The sequence below is a fragment of the Maylandia zebra genome, linkage group LG7 (genome assembly GCF_041146795.1).
Source record: "Maylandia zebra isolate NMK-2024a linkage group LG7, Mzebra_GT3a, whole genome shotgun sequence".
In the NCBI taxonomy this organism is placed as follows: domain Eukaryota; kingdom Metazoa; phylum Chordata; class Actinopteri; order Cichliformes; family Cichlidae; genus Maylandia; species Maylandia zebra.
Window position 1 is genome coordinate 61,112,275 of NC_135173.1, and position 21,761 is coordinate 61,134,035.

Genomic DNA, 21,761 nt, shown 5'->3' on the forward strand with positions numbered 1-21,761 from the left:
ACAGGTTTACTACACACGTGATTTAACCCCTTACACTCCCAGCGGTGCAACTCGTGGGTTTCGCAAACTGCTGTAGTCTGTAAATCAAAGCGAGTATAAGGACCACTGGGAGGTCTTTTGGATTCTTTTTTCCGGAATTCTAAGAAAAAAATCTGCATTTGGGTTTGTTTGTTTTCTGAATTCTGGAAGAAAAACAAAATCCAAAAAACGCTCATTTGTTCCTCTCTCCGGTCGCCCCAGTCCTCTTCCGTAGCACTCAGACTGTAGATTCAGAAAGAAGGGAAACCTGTGCGTCAGAAATGTCTAATCCTTCGTTCTTTTGGATTTTCTCTGGGAAAATGTGCGATTTCTCCCGCTTTTGGTGGAAATCACTTATGTAAAGACATTCTTTATTACTCTCAGATATTTTTTCAGCTTCTTCCTTAATGCTTTTCAGACACAACACGCATATGGTTATGATTTACTTGTCTGCCTTCTTTTGGTCCAGAGGAGGACGTAACTGTTCGGTCTTTTAGTAGGAGCAAATGTGCGTGTGTCACGTATTCACACCAGCAATGCATTCCCTTAAAATTATGAACCATTGGTCTATAATAGCTCAGATGTTTGCACATGTTCAAAACTTTATTCCTTTCTGCAAAAAGTTTAACGAATAAATGTGCGTTCCAAATATGTTTCAAATGCATGTTCTCCCAAATCTGAGCAGTAAAACTAACAAACGGAAATCAGTGACATGAACCATTTCTCTTGTTTGCAAGTATATATCTCGCTACGATTTTTTTCATCGCGGAAAAAATGTCTTTTGAGGATTTATGGATTCATTTTATTATTGTAAAACAAATATCCAGGATCTCAATTTAATAATCATTTAAATCCTTCAGATTTGAATATTTACTTAAAGAGGGTGCACCTTAAATTCTTAAATCTTACCATAACCTGGTTTAAGTTGTTATAATCACGTATTTAACTGTTGCTTTAAACTAGAAATAGCATTGACATTTCAATATATTTCTGGGGTTTAATGGTGAATTAAATCAAAACTACTGTACTTAACTACAAGGAAATTATATTCAAGATTCAAGATTGTTTCAAACAAGTAATTTGTTAAGGAACAGCTGATTAGATCAAAGAAAAAAATGTTTTAAGGACTGGAACATATTTGCTGTTCAAGCCATCTGTTCATCACAAATCTTCCTGCAGCAGACTGAATTACCTGCAGCACTGCTGGTGAGTGGAAAATGTCTGTCTCCCGTCCAGGTTTCCCTTTGTGTTGCTCATCTAACTTTGATGCATCTGTGACTCATTTTATGGATATAGGTGTACTGTCTGAAAGGGACACTGTAGGCTAATAATATAAGACTGTCTCATAGTTACAGGACTGGAAATGTCTGACTGCTAATTGCACATTTACAGAAACAGTTCATCATGCACCAACGCATGCACTGACATTTGATTGTGTTCGGTTTAAAAGAGTGAGGACATTGTCTAATTACTGTTTGGTTGGAGTTTAACACTAGAATTACTGAGCCTTTTTTTTCCGCTGGTGCAAGTCCCTACTACTAGATTTACTAGCCCTGCGCAAATTTGCGTAAATTCCCCAGACCCTAACACCTCTTGGCACCCCGCTGAGATTTTCACAGGCCTTCAGCTCCATTGTTCTCCAGCTTTTGTTGTGCAAACACACCCTCCTCCAACCCCCAACCATGAGAGATTCAGGTCTTTCCTTCCCTGCAAGGCTACTTTCCTTCCTTACCTGCAGCGTACAATACACCATGTTAGTTTCTATGTGCAATATTTCTCATATGCAATATTAGTTTTTGTCAATCCTTGTCACTACATTGCATGCCTGTCCATAAACATATATACACAGAGTTGTACACATATTTAAATAGCCACACCTTAATGAGAGGTTCAGTCTGTACCAGCTACATCTCATTTCTTTGCAAGCTCCTTTGATCACATTTGCTAATTTACACACTGAACGTTAATATTAAGCACCCATTTCCAAACTACAAAATTATTAACTTGGCGTACAAGTTTCACATCTTCATGATATTATATTACATATTCATGTCACATATTCATGTGACAAACTTAATGTTTGTCACATGAATACGTTAGCTTCTTGTTCAAATGAACAGTTTTCTATTGGCCTAGGTGGAAATGTCTGGTTGAAAACAACAGTCAGGCAGGCACCAGCTCACTCAAGTGTGAGCTGGTGCTCATATGAGTCTAATGAAGCGAGGCTCTGTGGCATTCTGTATTAAATTCAAATAGATACTCTAGTCAATTCTATTTATATATGACCAAATCACAACAACAGTTGCCTCAAGGTGTTTATATTATTGTCACAATGAGAAGCATAGAAAAAAGTGCTTGTATAAATCGATGTGAATAGGTGAATGAGGCAAGTTGTATAAAGTGCTTTGATTGCTCAGGAAGAGTAGAAAAGCGTTGTAGCTATAAGAACCAGTCCATTATGTGTGTGGAGTTTGAACCCAAAATGCAGATTCCATTCAAATAAATGAATACGAATCTTTATTTAAAGGTGAGCCTACAAACCCAGACAACAACAAATGAGAATGTACAAAGAGGCCACACTGGCAGAAAACAATACAAACAGTATTATGCAACAAAGGGAAACTGAGGGCTTAAATACAGACATGTGGTAATCAGGGAGAAGGAACACACCAGGGAACACAGCCGAACAAAATCAGGGAAAAAGGCAGAGGGACACAAAACTGAACAACACAAGACGAAGACTAATAAAATAAAACAGGAAGTAACAAAAGATAGAATCACAAATGGGGAAGATGACTTGGCAAGGAATGGAGAGCACAGGGAAAGGTCGATAAATGAAATAAGGGCATTAATACAAACCAACAAATGTCAAGAATATAACCCAGCAAATCATGATATTGCAACCACAGACACATAAATTATCACTCTAAGGATAAACCAGAAATACCAAATACAAATGAGAACACAACCTACGCTAAAATATAATATTAGATACACTCAAAACAGAAAAACTACAACAAACCAGGTCAAACAGAGTATATCAAACAGAAACTGAAAGTCCAAAACTGAAAACACTAGGTCCAAAACCCAATATCATGCAGTACCCCACCACCCACCTACTGTCCCACTGTTCAGGGAGAGATGCCAATGCTGGCAACTCAGTTCAGCAGGTCTGCCAGCAGTCAGATGGATGTGATGATGAAACTCTCTGGGCCGGCATCAGAGACAGAGCAGATCAGGGGGTATGGCCAGGTGGCCTCAACGGGTTGAGGAACAAAACCAAAAACTTTGAGATATTATAGGTGACCTAGTTGATCATACAGACAATTGGTCTTACAGGTAAACCCTGTTTATGTATCTTCAGTAAACCACACAAACTTGGTGTAGATTAAGTATTTTTGTCACTGAGCACTGACCTCACAGCCCATTGTTCATTCAGTGGTGCTTGTTTCAGTAATTGTGCAAAGGTACTGTTTATAAGGTTGGGAAAACCTGCAGTCAGGTGAGACTGAAGAAGTCACTGACTGAACTGTCGAAACGTTTCTCAAACTGAAAACGTCCAGATGAACAGAATCAACTTTTGGGGATTTACTTACTTGGATGATTGAGCGCATCAAGACATTCAGGATGGTTGTTTGAACCATTTATAGTTCAAACAAGGCCAAAAAGGACAAACTGCCCTAAGAGCAAACAATGTAAATGTTTAAACTCAGATAAGCAGCATGGGCATTGTTGTTGTAAAAACAAATATAGCTAATTTCAAGATGATTTCTGCAGTGTATTGCTCTCATTAATTATTTATTTCTTTATCTTTTTTTAAAAAATTATTTCTTTTATATTAAAACTTTGTTTGTATCTTTTAGTTGTTATATTGTTTTATTATTGTGTAATTAATATTTTTGTTTTTGTTTATAGATTTATTTGCTGTGCAGTACTTTGGTCGAAGTCTGTGTTTACATGTGCTACATAAACAAACCTTTTTTTCCTTTTTAAAAGTAAATTTAATATCTTAATAAATGTAACCTTTACAATCTACAAAGCTAAGTGAAATACACATTTTATGTAAAATCACTTCTGAACACTCAATTTAGAAAATTTTAAACAGGAAAATTTCCATGTTTTGTTTTGTGCAACCTAAGGATTTTACAATTGTGTGTAAGAAGGTTACAGTTTATTAGTTTATAAGTTTTGTGGTGTTTTCGTTGTCATCCTTATTGACCTACTGTCTTTTGAGATTTCTCTCTCTTGATTTGTTCCAAGTGCACAGATCTATTAGATATAAAAGATTTTTATGTAATGCTACATGTAAAAACCCATGTTACAGTTGATTTAACCACAAATTAACAATAGATTATTGCAAATGTAAACCTGGTTACTAGTTTTACATCAGTATTTTGTCTTTTCTGGTGGCTGGTATATCATACATTTTAACTTCTCTGAAATTGTGTGTAAGAAGGTTACAGTTTATTAGTTTATAAGTGTAATGTTGACTCGTTATCTTTGTGTTTTCTCCTCTGATGTATTCAGGCTAAAAGAGTCTTCCAGAAGCCCTGCACACATTTTAATGATTTCACGTGGCTCCAAGTGTGAATGTGATTAACATGAAATATCAACCTTTATTTTTAGCTATAGAATAGAATACCTTTAGTTGTAATGTTACAGGTGTACAGCAAAATGTCAAGCATTTCCCTGAGTTGAATACATTTAAGGCAAGTTAAAAAAAAAAAAACAAGCAAGTGCTTTTATATTATAAATAAATTAAAAATAGAAAATATTAATGCAAATACAGACAAAATACCGACGATTATGAATTACAAGAGACACACGGACATCCATTTCACATTCCTTTGTGATATTGCACAGGATGTTCTGAGTGATGGCAGTGCACAGTGTTATGAGACACTTTAATGACTTCTGCAGGGGCCTTTACTGATGTGTAGCGCCGCTGATGTTTGACGTTTCGGCTTCTGTGCTGGTACCTGAGTCTTGGTGGTCTTGTAGTAGTCTTGTATGCTGATACGATAGCTGTAATGTCACCCTCAGTGCAGCTGGCATGCACCTGGCATATGCTGCACTAAATATGCTTTCTACTGAACCACAGTAGAAGGACACCAGCAAGTGTTTGGAGAGGTCGTAGGCAGGAGATAAAACATTTTAAATAAAGTCATTGATTTATTTTTTTGGGTCAAGTTATTATTTATTTAATGTTAGTAAAGTTTGTTATGTAACGTGACTGCTTTCGTTGCCCCGCGCAATGTGTGGCTTCCATAATACTGTATGTAAACAAGTGGATGACACAGTGCTCGTACCAACAGGGGGCGATGTTTGGTTTAGTTGCACAATAAAGCCCATTGACGAGAGTCAAGTTGGCTTCAGTTCATTTCCTTTCAATGCGACGTTCGACATAAAGGTATTATAACATTCGCTATTATCAGCCGGAAATTTACTTAAATGAGCACTTATGGTAGATTATATATTTTCTTTCTTGACATTTCTAAGTTTAATTTAGTTGCTGTTCATTACTAGCCTCTGTGTCATTGGTAAATAGTTTTATTTTGAAAATGTGGGCAGGATGTGGTAGGCTGATTTGATGCAGGGAATTGAAGTTGAAAATGAAGGAGCGGCGAGCGAACAGGAAGAAGAAAAGGAAGCTAGCTGCAGTTTAGCTGCTTTTAGCGTTTCGATAATGGCGCCTTTAGACCTCGATAAGTACGTAGAAATAGCGAGACAGTGCAAATATCTGCCTGAAAATGATCTAAAGGTGAGTCGAAGTTTCTGGATTTAACTTCAGATAAGCTCTGTTAGTATTCGTAAAAGGTCATGGTGCGACTAGACGAGGTTTGTTCAACAAATGTGGCCGGTAGTTTTAACTGGGTTTCACGCTCAAGTAATACTCTGTTGTTTGTTTCAGCTTTTAAAAATGAATCTCACAGAATTATAACGCATGTTGACTCTGTTAAACACGTCGGTGTGAATAGTGAGGAAGGTGCCACTTAAAACATTGTAATGGGAACCACTGCTGTGTCAGTGTCTGCCGTTACCATAAGCCGTATTAACTTTAAATATAAGATATAGGTTTAACTGTGGAAAGATATCATGGTAGCCGAAATATTCCGATGAAATGTGCACTGGGGGTGTAAATAGCATAAGGAAGACAACATCTATACGTTTATTCATCCCTCTGCTCTGAGGCTTTGCTTCAAACGGCGATCAGAGCAGAGCTAAATATCAGACAGACTCTGAGTGCGTTGCAAAGAAAAATGAAACTTTCTGAAAAAGGAGTCATTTTGACTTTGTAAATGTCTCAGAATGAACTGAGATCAAAGTAGTTCCTAACTGTATTCTTTACATCCCATTTGAGTCCTTTAGTCACACTGCTGTGAAAATGTTTCACTTAAAAAACAAGTTAATATTCAGTAGGACATTAATTACTTCATACTTGGAAATAGATGGCCCCTATTAGTGCCCGATCTGACATAGGGAAAAATCTGGACTACAGCTAGTTTAATTAACTGTAACTAGCAGTTAAACTACTTACAAGATTACCACAGAAATATGAAATGTGAAAGTCACATGACTGCAGAAACATAGCACTCAGCTGAGTGCCTACCTTGTCACAGATCATGCCTACAAATCGCCTTTAAAGAGTTCTAGCGTTTCTAGTGCTGTGGTTCGGGAGATAGTGGAAGATCCTTCAGTCTGCATGTAAAAGTATTGTTGCACAAGATGCAGCACAGAATGTAAATCCCAACCCATTTCCCATTTTACAGTCCATCTGTAAGAATAGAATTTAATGGGCTGTGTGATACACATGCTGCCTTTAATATAGTGTGTTTCCAGGTGCCTGTGTCCACTAACAGTGTTGTGTTTTTCCTCCTGTAGAGATTATGTGATTATGTTTGTGATTTGCTGCTTGAAGAATCAAATGTTCAGCCAGTCGCTACTCCGGTTACAGTTTGTGGAGACATTCATGGTCAGGTAGGTCTGTGTGATTTTTGTTTTTTCTTCTTCTATAATTTTCTCCCAGGGTGATGCACAATTTTCACCATGGGCAAAATACAGAAGAAGAAAAAAATGCTTTATTTATCCCATATTTTGAAAATACTTTTGATTACAGAAGTGAATATTATTATTGTTATTATTATTATTATTATTATTATTATTATTATTATTATTATTGACCAGTAAAATATTTAATCATCATCAAAGCAAATTGAGTTTTAAAATGGCAATAAAACCACAACAGACTGATTGAGCATCTGTAATATTTGCTGCACTTCTGTTTTAGGAAACAGTTTTTACTTAGCCCCTTCTTGTCTGCAGCTTCAGTTCAGCATGCTGTTGATGTGAAGTTGTCCAAGACTTCAGCACTTTTTTTTTCAGGTGGACAAATTTGTTCAACTGTTTTTGCAAGTTTGGGAAGCCAATCAGTATTCGCTTTGGGTCTGAATCACCACTACAAGCTTGTCCATCTTATTATCCAAGGACCTCACATTCCCCATATAATAGCTGGAATGGACATTTCATATCCCACTCTTCCACCTCAGCTCTTTGTTTAGCTCCAGCTCTGCAGCACCATTGTCTACTCTGTAGCTCCTCCGAGATAACAGGTCTCATTCCATCATGAGCAGTGGTGTACCCTGTGCCATGAGTCAACTTGTAGCAAAAAAGAGAGAGAAAGAAACCGCTAACAAGAAAAGCGTACCATTTACCATCTAAATGGAATCACTCCATTTAGATGGTAAATGGAGTGATTCTTATGTAGAGCTTTTCTACTCTCCCAGAGCACTCAGGGCGCTTTATATAACACGCCTCATTCACACAAGCACTTTTTTCTATGCTTTAAGCGCTTTCCATCTAACATTCACACACATTCAGACCGATGGAGGCATCAGATAGCAACTTGGGGTTAGTATCTTGTTGAAGGATATTTGGCATGCAGACTGGAGCAGCTAGGGATTGAAACGGCAACCTCCCAATCAGTAAATGACCCACTCTACCTCTACCTCTAAAGCTACAGCCACCCCAATATAGGATCGGTGGCAATATGTTATTGCAGTCATAAAAAGCATTTATAATACGAATATAATTTGGAAATAAGTTAAGTTAGGATTCTTTTTTTCACTAGCACCTACTTGGCTCTGCTCAACTTGACTCTGCTCTACTCTGCTCCGGTCATTTTTAATTGCAATTAATGTGGGTGAGGTCATTATGGCACACAACAACTGAGAACATCAAGACAATAATATACTCACTGCTAAACCATTAGTAAACATCTGCACCTTGTCATTGGACCACGGTGTTAGTTTGTGTGTAGCCATTTCCCTCGTTGCCTGGTTTCAAAAATTCCGGGTTTGATTCTTGTGAAGGAGTCACTCTTGATTTATCCAGTGATGGCATGCAGTCAATTGACGTCAGGCTCGACTCGGCTCATTGGAACCCCGGCTGAGTCGGTACTATAAAAAGTAGCTGGTACCAGGTACTTTTACCAGTACTGGTACCTGTTGGGAAACCCTAAAAACCAAGTTGAATCAAGTAGTTACTAGTGGAAAAGGGGTTTTTCGTACCCCAGTTTAGTTCATTTTGGTTTCAAGGTTTATTGGTACGTGTGCTAGTTCTAATTTAAATATTTTGATTGATGAGTTCTTCTTAATCTTCCTCTCTAGTTTTATGATCTATGCGAGCTCTTCAGAACTGGAGGCCAAGTACCAGACACAAATTACATTTTCATGGTAAGTAAGCTCCCTTTACTTTTGCCTGAGCTGCAGCACATTTAAATAAATCTGAATGATGAAGGCTGTTAGGCATGTTGTAATACCATTACATAAAATTGTAATGCCTCTCAGCAGCTGAATCAGCCCATGAAAACCTATCATTGAGAATTTTTGAATAACGTGTAATGTTGATAATACATGATGTGAGGTGCCGCACATTTAAGTGGCAGGACTCATTATTGAAGAACGTGATTAATAGTTTCAGATGCCTTTGTTATTAGTTTTTGAAATTTCCCATTAAACGGTTCTCAAATGTAACTTAATATCGGAGCGTGTCTTACTTTTAGACTAGTGGGTTAGTTTATATTGTTTCTTCGTTTAGTCGACTAAGAAATTGGTCACCAGGAACATCCCTAGTTACATGTTGCTTTAACCAGTCTGCATTTGCAAGTTTAATGCAACTAGTTAAAATAAAAAGCAGGTGTTCTGTTCTCATACAAATATCCACCTTTTCCAGAACCTTTTTAGTGTCTGAGTCTTTAATAATGTCTTCTTGTTCTTCTTCCCAGGGAGATTTTGTAGACAGAGGATATTATAGCTTGGAGACTTTTACACACCTGCTAGCTTTAAAAGCCAAGTGGCCAGATCGTATCACACTCCTTCGAGGGAACCATGAGAGCAGACAGATAACTCAAGTGTATGGATTTTATGGTATGTACTTCACTTCATGTATTTATGGAAATACATTTTTTGTGTGTTTACTAAGTTCAAAATTCATTATTAACAATGGTTTACATTTTCTGTTTGTCTGTTGTTTGTTTTAGATGAGTGTCAGACAAAGTATGGAAATGCAAATGCCTGGCGGTATTGCACGAAAGTGTTTGATATGCTGACTGTGGCAGCTGTAAGTCTGATTCCTTCTCTCCGGTTACATGACATTTAACTATTGTTCCTTTTTAAATGCAGCATAATTGGAACCAGTGCATCCATAAAGACATCTTAAGTAGCTATTCACCCCCTGTATGTTATCTTTATGTAAATGGCTGCTTGTTACTTCATTTAATACATTATCATAATAAGCTGCAATTTAAAACATTGGGTCTTTAGCATCACAACAAAACAAAGAGCACACTGGTTTACATAACATTTTCTTAATTTTGGGGGGTTTAATATTAAAAGGTGCCTTTATCCAGCAGGCAGTTAGCTTTGCATTAAATATTTATTACAGTATTCATCATCACAGACAGAGCACAACAAGGATCAAGGCAATAATTCTCCAGGAATTCAATTAAAAAGTACTCTGAGGTTACTTCTTTCTTTTAATGATCTTATGGATATATAAGTATCCATATAATCTTCTGTAACAGGTGTATTACCAACACAAAACTATAGAACGCCAGAAAACAACTCACTCCATACATAAACGCTAGATGCAATCAGTGCTAAACCTATTGAAAATGGTCATGACACAGGCAGAATCATAACCATGACCGTCATCGCAAGCTAGTCTGTTTCAACAGCAGGAAGATAGATTTCAAGAAATTATGCATCCAAGGCTTCAGCTCACTTATGATTTTGGATGTGTTCTTGCTTTTAGAGAAGAGTAAGAACAGTAAAGTGTGGCAGACATTTTTGTAGAGTAAGGGTGTTTTCACATCAATAGATGGTTTATTCTGGTCCCAATCAATTTATGAGTTAATAAACTTGTAGCTTTTCCCTATGATTTGGTTTGAGAAAAATCCAAGTGAACTCAAAGGAAACCAGAATGAGCCGCTAGAAACCATGTGAGAATATTTAGTCCACTTATTGGCCAGGTGTGTCTGGGGAGTGAGCAAATACAGGAAGAAGGTGGTGTTTGTGGGACCGTCGGAGAATTTACGTTCACAGCTAGTTGCTAGCTCATACAGATCATTTTTTCATCTATAGTACCTTTCCACAATCTATAATACAAAGCGTACATGGCTACAATGCACACTTGGTAGTTGGTCTGGATCAAGGGCTGCAAGGATCCATTGAGTAATTCAAATAATTTGATTATAAAAAATCTTCGACCCACATTCTTTGCTTCAATGCATTGTTTAACACACGGCTGTGTAGCCTGCCAATGTGTTAAACAATGGAGACGTTTAACCAACGAGCCTCCTGAATTTATATTAAAATATGCAGATGAACTGTTAACTTAGTCTGATTACCAAGTTTACTTGCACACTGAACTCAAACATGAGCGGACACCAGAACTGCCTCGTTTCAGAACTCTTTTTGCCTCCTATTAATGTTAGGAAGCCAGAAAGAAGACATAGTAAAGATAATTTGTTATGCCTTAGTTTAGATTGAATATATGTCTTTTGACTGTATTGGGATTATTTATGTATTTTTGTATTTAAGAAAATGTTTCTTTTAAAAGAATTTTAATATGCCACATACATGCAATCGAAGAGTTGAGTTTAAATTTGTTGTATGCAGTTAAGTTTTAAAACATTGCAGTTTCTAAAATCTTCTCAAAAACCAGTGAGCAGTTCATTCTGAAAGCCTTGGGTTTTTTTTCTCTTTTTCGGATATTTATTGCTTATTATAAGAAGAAAGTATTTCTTAGCATATTACATGATTGATCAATGGAATAATCAATAGATTCCTTGATTTCAAAAATAATCGATAGCTGCAGTCCTAGATTGAGGTCAGATCATGTTCACTCCATAAACAAACCGTTCTGGAGTTGATTCAGAACTGCTCTGAGACCACTTCCTCCAAATGGTCTCAGTATGCTTGTTTGGCGATTCACATCTGCACAAATGAATCTGGCCAAGGAGGAAAACAAACCAGACTTTGATTTAAACGGACTAAACACAGAAGGTGTGAAAACACTCTGACACTGCCCTCTTCAGTTCTGCTACCAGATCTCATGAGCACTCTTTAGCAGCTGAATGTACTGCACTTCAAACTTTCCTGAAAGTTGTTCTGCTGTCAGGATTTTCCAGTTTGTGAAAGAGTAGAACAGAGACAAGCAGATGGCAACTTTGAAGTGTTGCTAATAGAGATGTCTATTGACTTGGGTTTATTCATTGATTTGTTCATAATAGTATGTTTTAAACCCTAATCCCAGTTGATAGATGAGCAGATCCTGTGTGTCCATGGTGGTCTCTCACCGGACATCAAGACTTTGGACCAGATCCGAACCATCGAACGCAACCAGGAGATTCCTCACAAGGGGGCTTTTTGTGATCTTGTGTGGTCAGATCCAGAGGATGTGGACACCTGGGCTATCAGTCCACGAGGTGCTGGCTGGCTTTTTGGCTCCAAGGTTACTAATGAGGTATGTTGAGCCATCCGTGTTGGAAAACCAGTCATTGGAAAGCATCCTTTAACCCAGGTGTGTCAACCTCCTTTTACTTACTTCTCTAATCTGTTGTGTTTTAGTTTGTTCACATCAACAACTTGAAGCTCATCTGCCGTGCACACCAGCTGGTTCACGAAGGCTACAAGTTCATGTTTGATGAGAAACTGGTGACCGTGTGGTCAGCGCCCAACTACTGCTACCGCTGTGGGAACATTGCCTCCATCATGGTCTTCAAGGACGTCAACAGACGAGAGCCCAAGCTGTTTCGAGCCGTTCCCGACTCTGAACGTGTGATACCTCCTCGAACAACCACCCCCTACTTTCTCTAATGATAAAGCGGAAGTTTTCTCTTAGCGCTACCCTCTGGACTTCTCATCCCTCAAATATTATTCAGCAAAAGATTACATGCAGGAAATCTTATAAGACTTCCTGGATTTTGTTTTTTGCACTTCTCTCTGTGCAGCTGAAGAGCACCTGTTGGGTCAGCCATCAGATCCATGCCGTGCTTCCTTCCTTTTTTGTAAACTCACAACATGTTTTAGGAAATTAACACAAGTTAAGAGTGTTTTGAGTAGCAAAGAGTTTCTTTAAGCTACAGTCTGTTTGCACCACACCCACATTCTGCCATAAAAGTAGGAAAAATATCTTTTTATACGCCCAATGCCAGACTCATACTGTTAAATGACTTCATATTTTAAATAATTACAATTTTTGATCTTATGTATCCCTCCCAAGGAAAGTAATTGACAAATATTTATAGTAGCGCGTGCCAACAATAGATGCATATAAGTGACGTGATAAATACTGTTTCCTTTGATTCACTGTGTAAAAAGCTCCTGAGCGATTCTCTCAGCGTTTTGCCTTAACTGCTGATTTCATACTTTAGCTTCAGTTTAGTTTTCCTTTTTTATTTATTCAGTTCAAAAAGTGTCTTGCTACTGCACATGGATTTTTTTTTTTCTTTTTTAAATGGCAAGTTCCCACAGGTATCTTTCTTTTTAAAATTTCCCATCCATCTCTGCAGTGTGATGAATTATGGCATTTTATAAGCAGAATCTTTAATTGTGGAAAAATAAATAGCTGAAAAGTAGCTGTAATTCTAGGAGAGCATAGGCCTCTTTAACATTGTTTTCCTGTTTTTGTTTTTTGTTGTTGTTGTTTTAATTTCAATAAAACATTCTTCCTTAATATTTGCAAGTAGTTGTCATTTGAACCTTACTAATGATGTAATTTTGGCCCAGGATTGCCAAACTCAAATTTACTGAGGCTAAATGTAGGTAAAAGGGAGAGGTTTCAAATGACAGAAGCTATCTAGAGCAACCACATCTCTTACCTGACGTGACCCTTCAAAATTTACCCAAAATGCACTTTTTGAAGTTCTCTCCATCAATCATCAGACAACAGATCAAACATCCAGGGCACCAGTGCTTGTTTCTGTTTCTTCTATAGGTATTAATTTGGTGTGGGTTTACTCCTAAAACAAGCTCAGTTTATTTATTTTTTTTATCCTTTTTGGCTTTACACTATGACACTTGGAAAGAATGTAAAATCAATGTGATTAACTTTTTTTTTTTTTTTTTTAAGTTTAAATGTGTTTAAATTTCAATTTTTTGCTAGGCTTGGACCTTCCTCAAATTTTTGTTAACTAGGTCCAAAACCCCCTGCGGCTTTCTGCGGAACAGCGACTCAAAGGGAGAAAACCCGTGGAGGCCTCCCGCAAACAACAGATGTGCTAACCAGCGAGCTCAATTGCCTTCATCCTCGTGACTAAACTTACAAATCATGAACTTTAAAGTGTTATTCAGCTGCTCCACCAGCCCATCAGTCTGAGGGTGGTACATACTGGTCCGAACAGATTTACAGAATGGTGTGCCCTGGTCATTCAGTATCTATTTGAGGATCTGAAACACCGCCTGCCCCACACTTATTGCAGAAATGGTGCATAGCAGCACTGCTTCGAGATACCGTAATCGACCACAACTAGTACAAAGCCTTATTCCCATGCATTCCAGTGAAATGGCCCAGTGAGGACCATACCTATGCACTCAAAAGGGACCTCTATTAATGTCAGTGAGTGCAAAGGCACTTTTGGAATGGCTGGCTGGTTAACCAGCTGAAACTCCAGGCAGAATGCGCACCATTGGCGCACATCCGCTAGGATGACCGGCCAATAAAATCAGGCCATTATCTGCTCCAGAGTTTTATCATATCCCATGTGACCGGCCATTGGGTTGTAATGAGTCACCTGGAAAATTCATTTCCCGGGGCCTTTTAGGCACCAACCAGCCTCCCCTGTCACCACACCCTGAATCCTCTGCTCCACCCCTCCCCTGAACAGAGCCACAAACTACACCCCACGACACCCTAGTTTTATTTGTGGTTTGTTGGATATGTAAAGGTTGAATGAGAGGCAAAACCTTCAGCTTTCAGGGCCCTCCTCTGTGGAAACAGCTCCCAGTTTGGATTCAATACACAGACAACCCCACTCCTTTTTACGATTCTTCAACTAGGGCTGGGCTGGATCAGGTGACCCTGAAGCCAGCCACCTAAGCCTGAATTGAATGTTAATATTGAAACACTCCACCTTTGAGCCACCAGTATTTTGTAATCATTATCTAAAATGGCATTAAGGAATCATAGGATCATACTACTACTGGTAAAAATTTTGGCTATTAAAAACTGTAACGATGTGAAGCTCTTATTTTGAAATAGTTGACCCGGAAATAGCTAGCCAGTTGGAGTGGAGTAGTGCCAGCGGCGGTCCTCACCCTGCCTTCTGTTTCTCGTCGCCTGTCACAGCCTTTGAGCAGCGTTCAAGCTCGGACAGACAGCAGTCCAGTCAACGCTGCGGGGGAACTCGTTAGCCGGTCTGGTGGCACTTCCACGCACTGAGATGCCAGGAAAGTCGCGCTTCAGCAGTAGAGCTCGTCGAGGCTTTCGCTGTGATTTTTGAGAAGCATCTCTGTGAAAGATAGTACAGTTTGTCACCGTTAGCCGGCTGCACAGGTAAGAACAAATGGCAATTACACAAGCAGAGGCGGTTAAAGCCCTGCAACCGCCAGCACTCAGTGTCACCTGCATATATGTGGTATTCTCTGTTATCTTTAATATCCAGATGCTTATTATGTTGAGATTTTATTCATGATGCTGATGTTAGATATCAGGAATGAGCTATGTTATTAGAGCTCATAGCACAATCACGCTCTTTGATACAGATTTTTACCGGCAAAGACAGAAATTTGAATTGGATTTAAATGAATGCCACCCATCTACCAGTGATAATAATATTGGTATTCAGTTTACCTAATTTTTAAAAAAAAAATTCTCCAAACTTGATTGTTATTTTTGGAGATCTTTCTTCCAAACATAGTGACAAATACTACTTGTGCTGCATGTTGTGTTGGTTTGGAACAAAGAGATGTTCACAGGTGAGACAGGTTTTTACCAACTCTGCTGCTGTTAACATGATAAGTAAGCCACAAGGGAAAGCGAGAGAAAACAATGGTACACATGATGTATAGCATGAGATTGTCATGCAGACCTTCTCTCACAGCTTCTCGCCTTCATTTAAAACTGAGCATAAGTTTTAGGTACTACAAGTAAAATAAGGCTTCACACACTTCATACAAAGAACATCAGTTTCATGAAATAATTAGACAATACAAAAATAACCAAGGTGCCGTCTTCGCATGTCTTATTTAAGAAGCAGCTAGGGCACTCTAACTTACAAGACAGAAGTGTTCGCAGCATATTCTGAAAAATCTTTACATGAAAAACCTCACTTTTACCATAGCCTAAACGTATTTATTTAAATAAAAATATAAGCAGCACCCCAAAGTAAATGAGTGTAATGACGTGTCATTCCACGTCATTACACTCATTTACTTCATTACATAAGTTAAGTAAAGATAGCTTGAGTTCCGTTCACAAGTTTTCCTGCGCACAGTGATAGTCACCATCCCACTAACTCACTTAACTCTAGACTTTGCTAATCTAGCATTGGACTAAACTGTAATCATAATAGAGCAGGGCGATATGGCCAAAAATATTTATCACGATATATATTTGAAAATTTGCGATAACGATATAACTGACGATATAATTGATGCGAGACAAAATACAACTCCACAACATTACTAGTGCAAAAAGACAACCTTCCATTTATTTTCACTTAAACAAGAAGCTGGTTTTTATGTACATTAAAAGCTTTATAAAAATGTAACAGTGCAAATGCAAATTCCTTGCTGAAAGTTTAACCAAAAGGCATTTCCAGTAGAAATGGGCTGACATATCCTGAGCATAACCATGTATAATATCCACTGAAGTTAAAAGAGGTGCTTTGCAACATTAAACTGCAGTGTGCAGTACGTATTTTTCGGACCATAAGGTGCACAGGATTATAAGGCACATTAAGCGAAACAAAGCAGTCAGATAAATCAAACTTTATTAAACTCATTCTTCTTGCTTCCTCCACTTCTGTACCATTGATTCATTAATGTTGAATTCTCTGGCAGCTGCTCTATTCCCATGTTGTTGCAGTATATTAATGACTAACCTCGTATTGTGGATGGATTATCTCAGTTGTTCTCCTGACTGAAGTTTGGTCCGTTTACAGCATCCTGCCATGCGATTGAATTTGTCTCTAGCCATGAGGAACCTTCACGTTAACTTTTATAAGTGGAAAAGTGTTAGTGTTCGTCCTCCAGCTTCACTGTTTATGTTATGCTAACATAGCTGTGTCGCTAGCGATCACGTAGCACATCATTATATACCAGCTAGCCCAACTTCAGTAACCCTACAAACGTCACTGCTGTTTAGTTTCCTGTCTTCATTTATGTTGGAAGTGATAGCAGAGCTGTACGTTTGAATTTTTTCAGAAATCTCTCAGTCTGAACATGCTATATCATGCTTAGGTAACTAGCGAGCTAACTTCCGATAGCTTCCTGCTAACTTCTAACTCCGTTAAATGTAATAAATTTTGTTTTCATGGATGCCTGGAAGTTAAACTTTATAGTTACACCTGGTAAAGCAGCAATGCTGATCGTTTTATTAAAGATGAAAGAATTGAGACAGTTTTTAACTCTCAGTGATGCTGCAGTGTTGGTTGACCTGAAGCATACAGAGTTTAGGACCCAGATTACTTCCAGATTTAAGAGCATCTTAGTCCGACAAATATGACAATAACAACGGCCGCTTGCATGTTCTGCAAAAAAATGTGCTTTGTTGTGTATCTGACGGACAAACACCAAACCAGTTCCACATCACGGAAGTTTCACCATTTTTACAAACCAATTCTGGTTCATCTGTTTCACTCAACAATCGGCCATGTGCGTATGAAAACAAAGGCACTGCGCATGCGCGTTTTACTCCCATTCTATCGCGATATTTCATTTTCCTATAGTTGCCTAACATTATACCGGTATTACCGTGAACGGTATAATATGGCCCAGCCCTAAATCATAATATTAGAAATGTAGAAACACTTAGAATAGCCCTTTACTGTCATTGTATCTATTCTGGAATAACTTGGTATAATCCATCATACATAACAGTTCAGTTAACATCCCGACTCTGCTACTGCAAACACTGACGCCCACAGGCACGCCCACTCAGAAAAGGATTAATGGACTGTTAACTGTATTTCATGACATGCAGCTACATACATAACTACTCAATGTGACAGGGCTTTGTTTGTTGCTATTGCCGTTTCTCACCACATACACCGTCATGGCATCAAATGCCCACACAAGTACAGGAAAATTATACTTTTAGGCAGTGCTTAATTAATCTGAAAAATCTGTTAAGGTGAGGTTTATATTGAATTTCAATGTATAAAAAAATTCCTTTTTTAACTCTTCAGTTTGAAATTATGGATTTACATTACTTAAAAGCCAAACAGATGTAGAGCCACACACATGCACAGTAACTTAGGGGCTATAGCCAGACATGTTTATAGCACGGTAAAATTGTCATTAGCTGCAAATGATTTTAACATGCAGAGCATTAGCTGAACATTGTGCCCTAGCTGTCTGCTGCCTTGACCTGATTGTACATCCTTAGCAAACTGGAGACTGCAGCCACTGTGAGAATGAAATATGGGACATCCCAGGTCAACCTAAAAAAAGGGTGACCATGTGATGCATTTCCTCCTCCATAGTTTCTTATTTCTATTCATAAGTAAGTAGGGCACCAGTAAGACGCTTGGATAACTCCAATTATCAGTGTTTGTTCAGTAGTACAACCATGCATATCAACATGTTACATATGACTAGATTATTTTCAAGTCAAATCAAATTTATTTATAGATGTTTAAAAACAACTGGAGTTTACTAATGATGTAAGTGTTACAGGATAGACAGTATCAGGAATTTGCTCCGGAAATCAAGACAAAAAAAACAACAACAATCTTTTGCTTCATTTTAACGGTCTAAATTGTTCCTCTTTAGTCAGTCACAAGTTCTGATTGGCTGACTTTCATGTAGTTTCCTTCCGTTTCAATGAGTACTAATATTTTTTTGTAACTGAAATGTTTTCTTTAATCCATCACCATCAGTCTATAGAGTATCGACCGTATACGGTCTGTATTTCTCTTTAAATTCAGGTGTGAAAAGTCAGTGTCATGACTGGAGCTGAGACTGAGGATGATATTCCATTAGGTGAAAGGAAGACTGTCACAGACTTCTGCTATCTCCTGGACAAGTCCAAGCAACTCTTCAATGGGCTACGGTTGGTTGGAATTTACTTTGTTTTCTTCTGTCTGCTGGACTGTGTTTTCTACTCTAACATTGGTTTACAGTGCATTGAACAGATACCCCTCAAGAGTGTGTTTTCACTGGATTATTCTGCAGCATTCGGTACCAGTGTAGGAAGTGGTGTGCCCTGTCTGTTAGAGGGGTGGATTGATGTGTAGCTCATGTAAATTTGTAAATTTGTTATTTGATGGCTTAAAAATGAATACAATGTAAACCATAAACATTTTTGGGTGCTTGCATTCATTTATTAAATTATAACTAAGAATGAAATGAGCAGAATATCACGTTAGTCAAAACAAATGTGTTTTAAACATAAAATCTGATATCCTGAAACTTCTGCAGGCAGATAAAATGAATAAAATGCATGCATATGAAACATTTTGTTGGCATTCTCCAAGGTTTTGGTTCAAATGCTAAAACCAGTTTCCACCTATTGCATTGCTATTTCATTCATATCGTAATATGACTTTCTTTTTCTTTTTTGTTTTTTAAATCACATAAAAATGTATACCAGTATCATCTTGGACAGTAGGATTGTGACACGACCTGGAATGTGCCACATTGGTGGCTTCAGTAATCTGTGAATGTCGCCTTTTTGGTAATGTTCTTCATGGCTTCATTCAGATTGAGTAATGGCAGGAATGGATAGACCTGTGTTACACACGAGTAAGATGGATAGTCGTGTGTTTATTTCATAAAAATGGCGATGATTGTGATTTATAACCAAAAAGGGCTCAAAAAATAAGAATTATCCAGATTATTTTAAAAAAGATAAAGATATTGTGCTTGATAAAACTAAAGACATTGCAAATGAATTTAATGATTTCTTTGTAAATGTTGGCTTTAATTTAGCAAAAGAAATTCCAGAGTCAAGAAATAATAACGACCTGAATAAACATATTACTCAGAATGTGTCCTCCATGTTTATTGGTGCTGCAACTCATAGAGAAATAATTAACATTGTGAAGACATTTAAAAATAAAAAGTCCACTGACTGTTTTGGTATTGACATGATATTAGTTAAAAGTATTATAGAATATATAGTGCAACCTTTCGCATACATTTGTAATCTGTCCTTTCAAACTGGTGTGTTTCCCTCACAAATGAAAATAGCAAAAGTTATTCCAATCCATAAAAACGGAGAGAGATGTCAGTTTACCAATTATAGGCCAATATCACTACTCCCACAGTTCTCAAAAATTTTAGAAAAGTTATTTGTTAATAGACTTGATAAATATATTGAGAAGCATAATCTCCTAAGTGATAACCAATATGGCTTTAGAGTGAAAAGGTCCACTTCAATGGCAGTGATGGAACTTGTTGAAGGGATATCTAATGCAATAGATAATAAGGAATATACTGTTGGTGTTTTTATAGACTTAAAAAAGGCGTTTGATACAATTGATCATTCTATATTAATGAATAAACTAGAGAGATATGGCATAAGAGGGATAGCATACAAGTGGATGAAAAGTTACCTGGATGAAAGATATCAATATGTCGAATTCAATAATGTAAAATCTAAGCAGTTGAAGGTAACTTGTGGTGTTCCTCAGGGCTCTGTGCTGGGCCCTAAATTATTTATATTATATATAAATGACATATGTAGTGTTTCCAAACTGTTAAAATGTGTATTGTTTGCTGATGATACCACTCTGTACTGCTCAGGTAAAAACTTAGAACAGCTTCTGACTACAGCGGAAAAGGAGTTAAATATATTAAAAAACTGGTTTGATGTAAATAAGTTATCATTAAATATAAAGAAAACAAAATTGATTATTTTTGGCACTAGACAAATGAAAAATGTATATAAAATAAGGGTTAATGGAATTGAAATTGAAAGAGTGTACGAAAATAAATTTCTTGGAGTGATAATTGATGATAAGCTGAGTTGGAAGTCTCATATAAACCACGTGAAAACAAAAATGTCAAAAACCATTGCTATTCTCTATAAAACAAAGCATGTCCTGAACAAAAAAACATTATACACACTTTATTGTACTCTGTTGCTTCCATATATGACTTACTGTCTGGAGATATGGGGTAATGCATATAAAACGAACACTCTTCATATTTTCAAGTTACAAAAAAAAGCTATAAGAATTATAAACCAATCAAACTATATAGAACCAACTAACATTTTGTTTATTAATCTGAATACCCTGAAATTTTATGATTTAGTTGAATATAAAATGGCACAGATAATGTATAAAGCACAAAATAACTTGCTTTGCCCCAGTACTCAGAAGCTGTTCAAAGTCAGAGAGAGTCAATATGACTTAAGGGGAACAGATTTCTTTAAAAAAAACAAGATAAGGACAAATATAAAGCAGAGATGTGTTTCTGTTAGAGGAGTTAACCTGTGGAATAGTTATGACAGTGATTTAAAAAGGTGTGGTTCATTTTCCTTGTTTAAAAACATGTTTAAAAATAGAGTAATAGAAAAATATATAAATCAAGAATGAAAAGAGCAAAAAGGAGGAAAGAAAAAAACCTCTTGATTCTTTTGCTTTGATGTAGTTACTTATCTAAGGTGGAAAGTTTTGTTTTTTTTTCTTTGTTGTTTTTTTTGTTTGTTTGTTTGTTTGTTTGGTTTTTGCTTTGTTTTATTATTTTCTTCAAGCCCTGTGTACAGGAGCTGCATACAAAAAGATATTTTGTGAAAAGGGTTGGCGTAATAAGCAAATGCTTCAGCCAATACCTTTTGATTAGCCTTGTCTCATGCTTTCTTTCTTTATGGTAGATTTTTGTTCTGTTTTCACTGTTTGTTTGGTTTTTTTTTCACTGTTTTCACTGAGATTTGAATTTGAATGCTAATCAATAAAATCAAAATCAAATCAAAATTTAAATAATTACAGGCAGCAATCTATAAGGAATGTGGATTATAAAATATTAGCTAAAATTCTAATGAATGGAGTTAATGATGTGTGTATCATTATTGAT

General features: G+C 37.2%; 2 protein-coding genes across 3 annotated transcripts in view; both read left to right on the top strand.

The window, feature by feature from the left end:
- Positions 1-5,619: 5,619 nt before the first annotated feature.
- On the top strand, positions 5,620-13,254 carry LOC101475652 (serine/threonine-protein phosphatase 6 catalytic subunit). The gene is made up of 7 exons (XM_004575045.5): positions 5,620-5,779; positions 6,901-6,996; positions 8,685-8,750; positions 9,302-9,443; positions 9,557-9,636; positions 11,833-12,042; positions 12,147-13,254. The coding sequence occupies exons 1-7, from the start codon at positions 5,705-5,707 to the stop codon at positions 12,393-12,395; spliced, it is 918 nt and encodes a 305-aa protein (XP_004575102.1). The 5' UTR covers positions 5,620-5,704; the 3' UTR covers positions 12,396-13,254.
- Positions 13,255-14,798: 1,544 nt separating this feature from the next.
- scai (suppressor of cancer cell invasion) overlaps positions 14,799-21,761 on the top strand; it is a 32,493-nt gene continuing 25,530 nt past the window's right edge. The window contains exons 1-2 of one of the 2 annotated variants that reach the window (XM_004575046.3): positions 14,799-15,072; positions 18,668-18,792. In XM_004575046.3, coding sequence (XP_004575103.1) covers positions 18,686-18,792 — 107 coding nt within the window. In that variant the 5' untranslated portion in view covers positions 14,799-15,072; positions 18,668-18,685. Of the gene's footprint in view, positions 15,073-18,667; positions 18,793-21,761 lie in introns of those variants that run through there. The other variant, XM_004575047.3, reaches the window with a different exon arrangement.

Excerpts from the sequence above, each read along its gene's own strand:
- LOC101475652 (XM_004575045.5), top strand. The coding sequence starts at position 5,705 with ATGGCGCCTTTAGACCTCGATAAGTACGTAGAAATAGCGAGACAGTGC. Across the intron at positions 8,751-9,301 it reads ACACAAATTACATTTTCATG|GGAGATTTTGTAGACAGAGG; the intron begins GTAAGTAAGCTC and ends TCTTCTTCCCAG. Across the intron at positions 9,637-11,832 it reads ATATGCTGACTGTGGCAGCT|TTGATAGATGAGCAGATCCT; the intron begins GTAAGTCTGATT and ends CCCTAATCCCAG.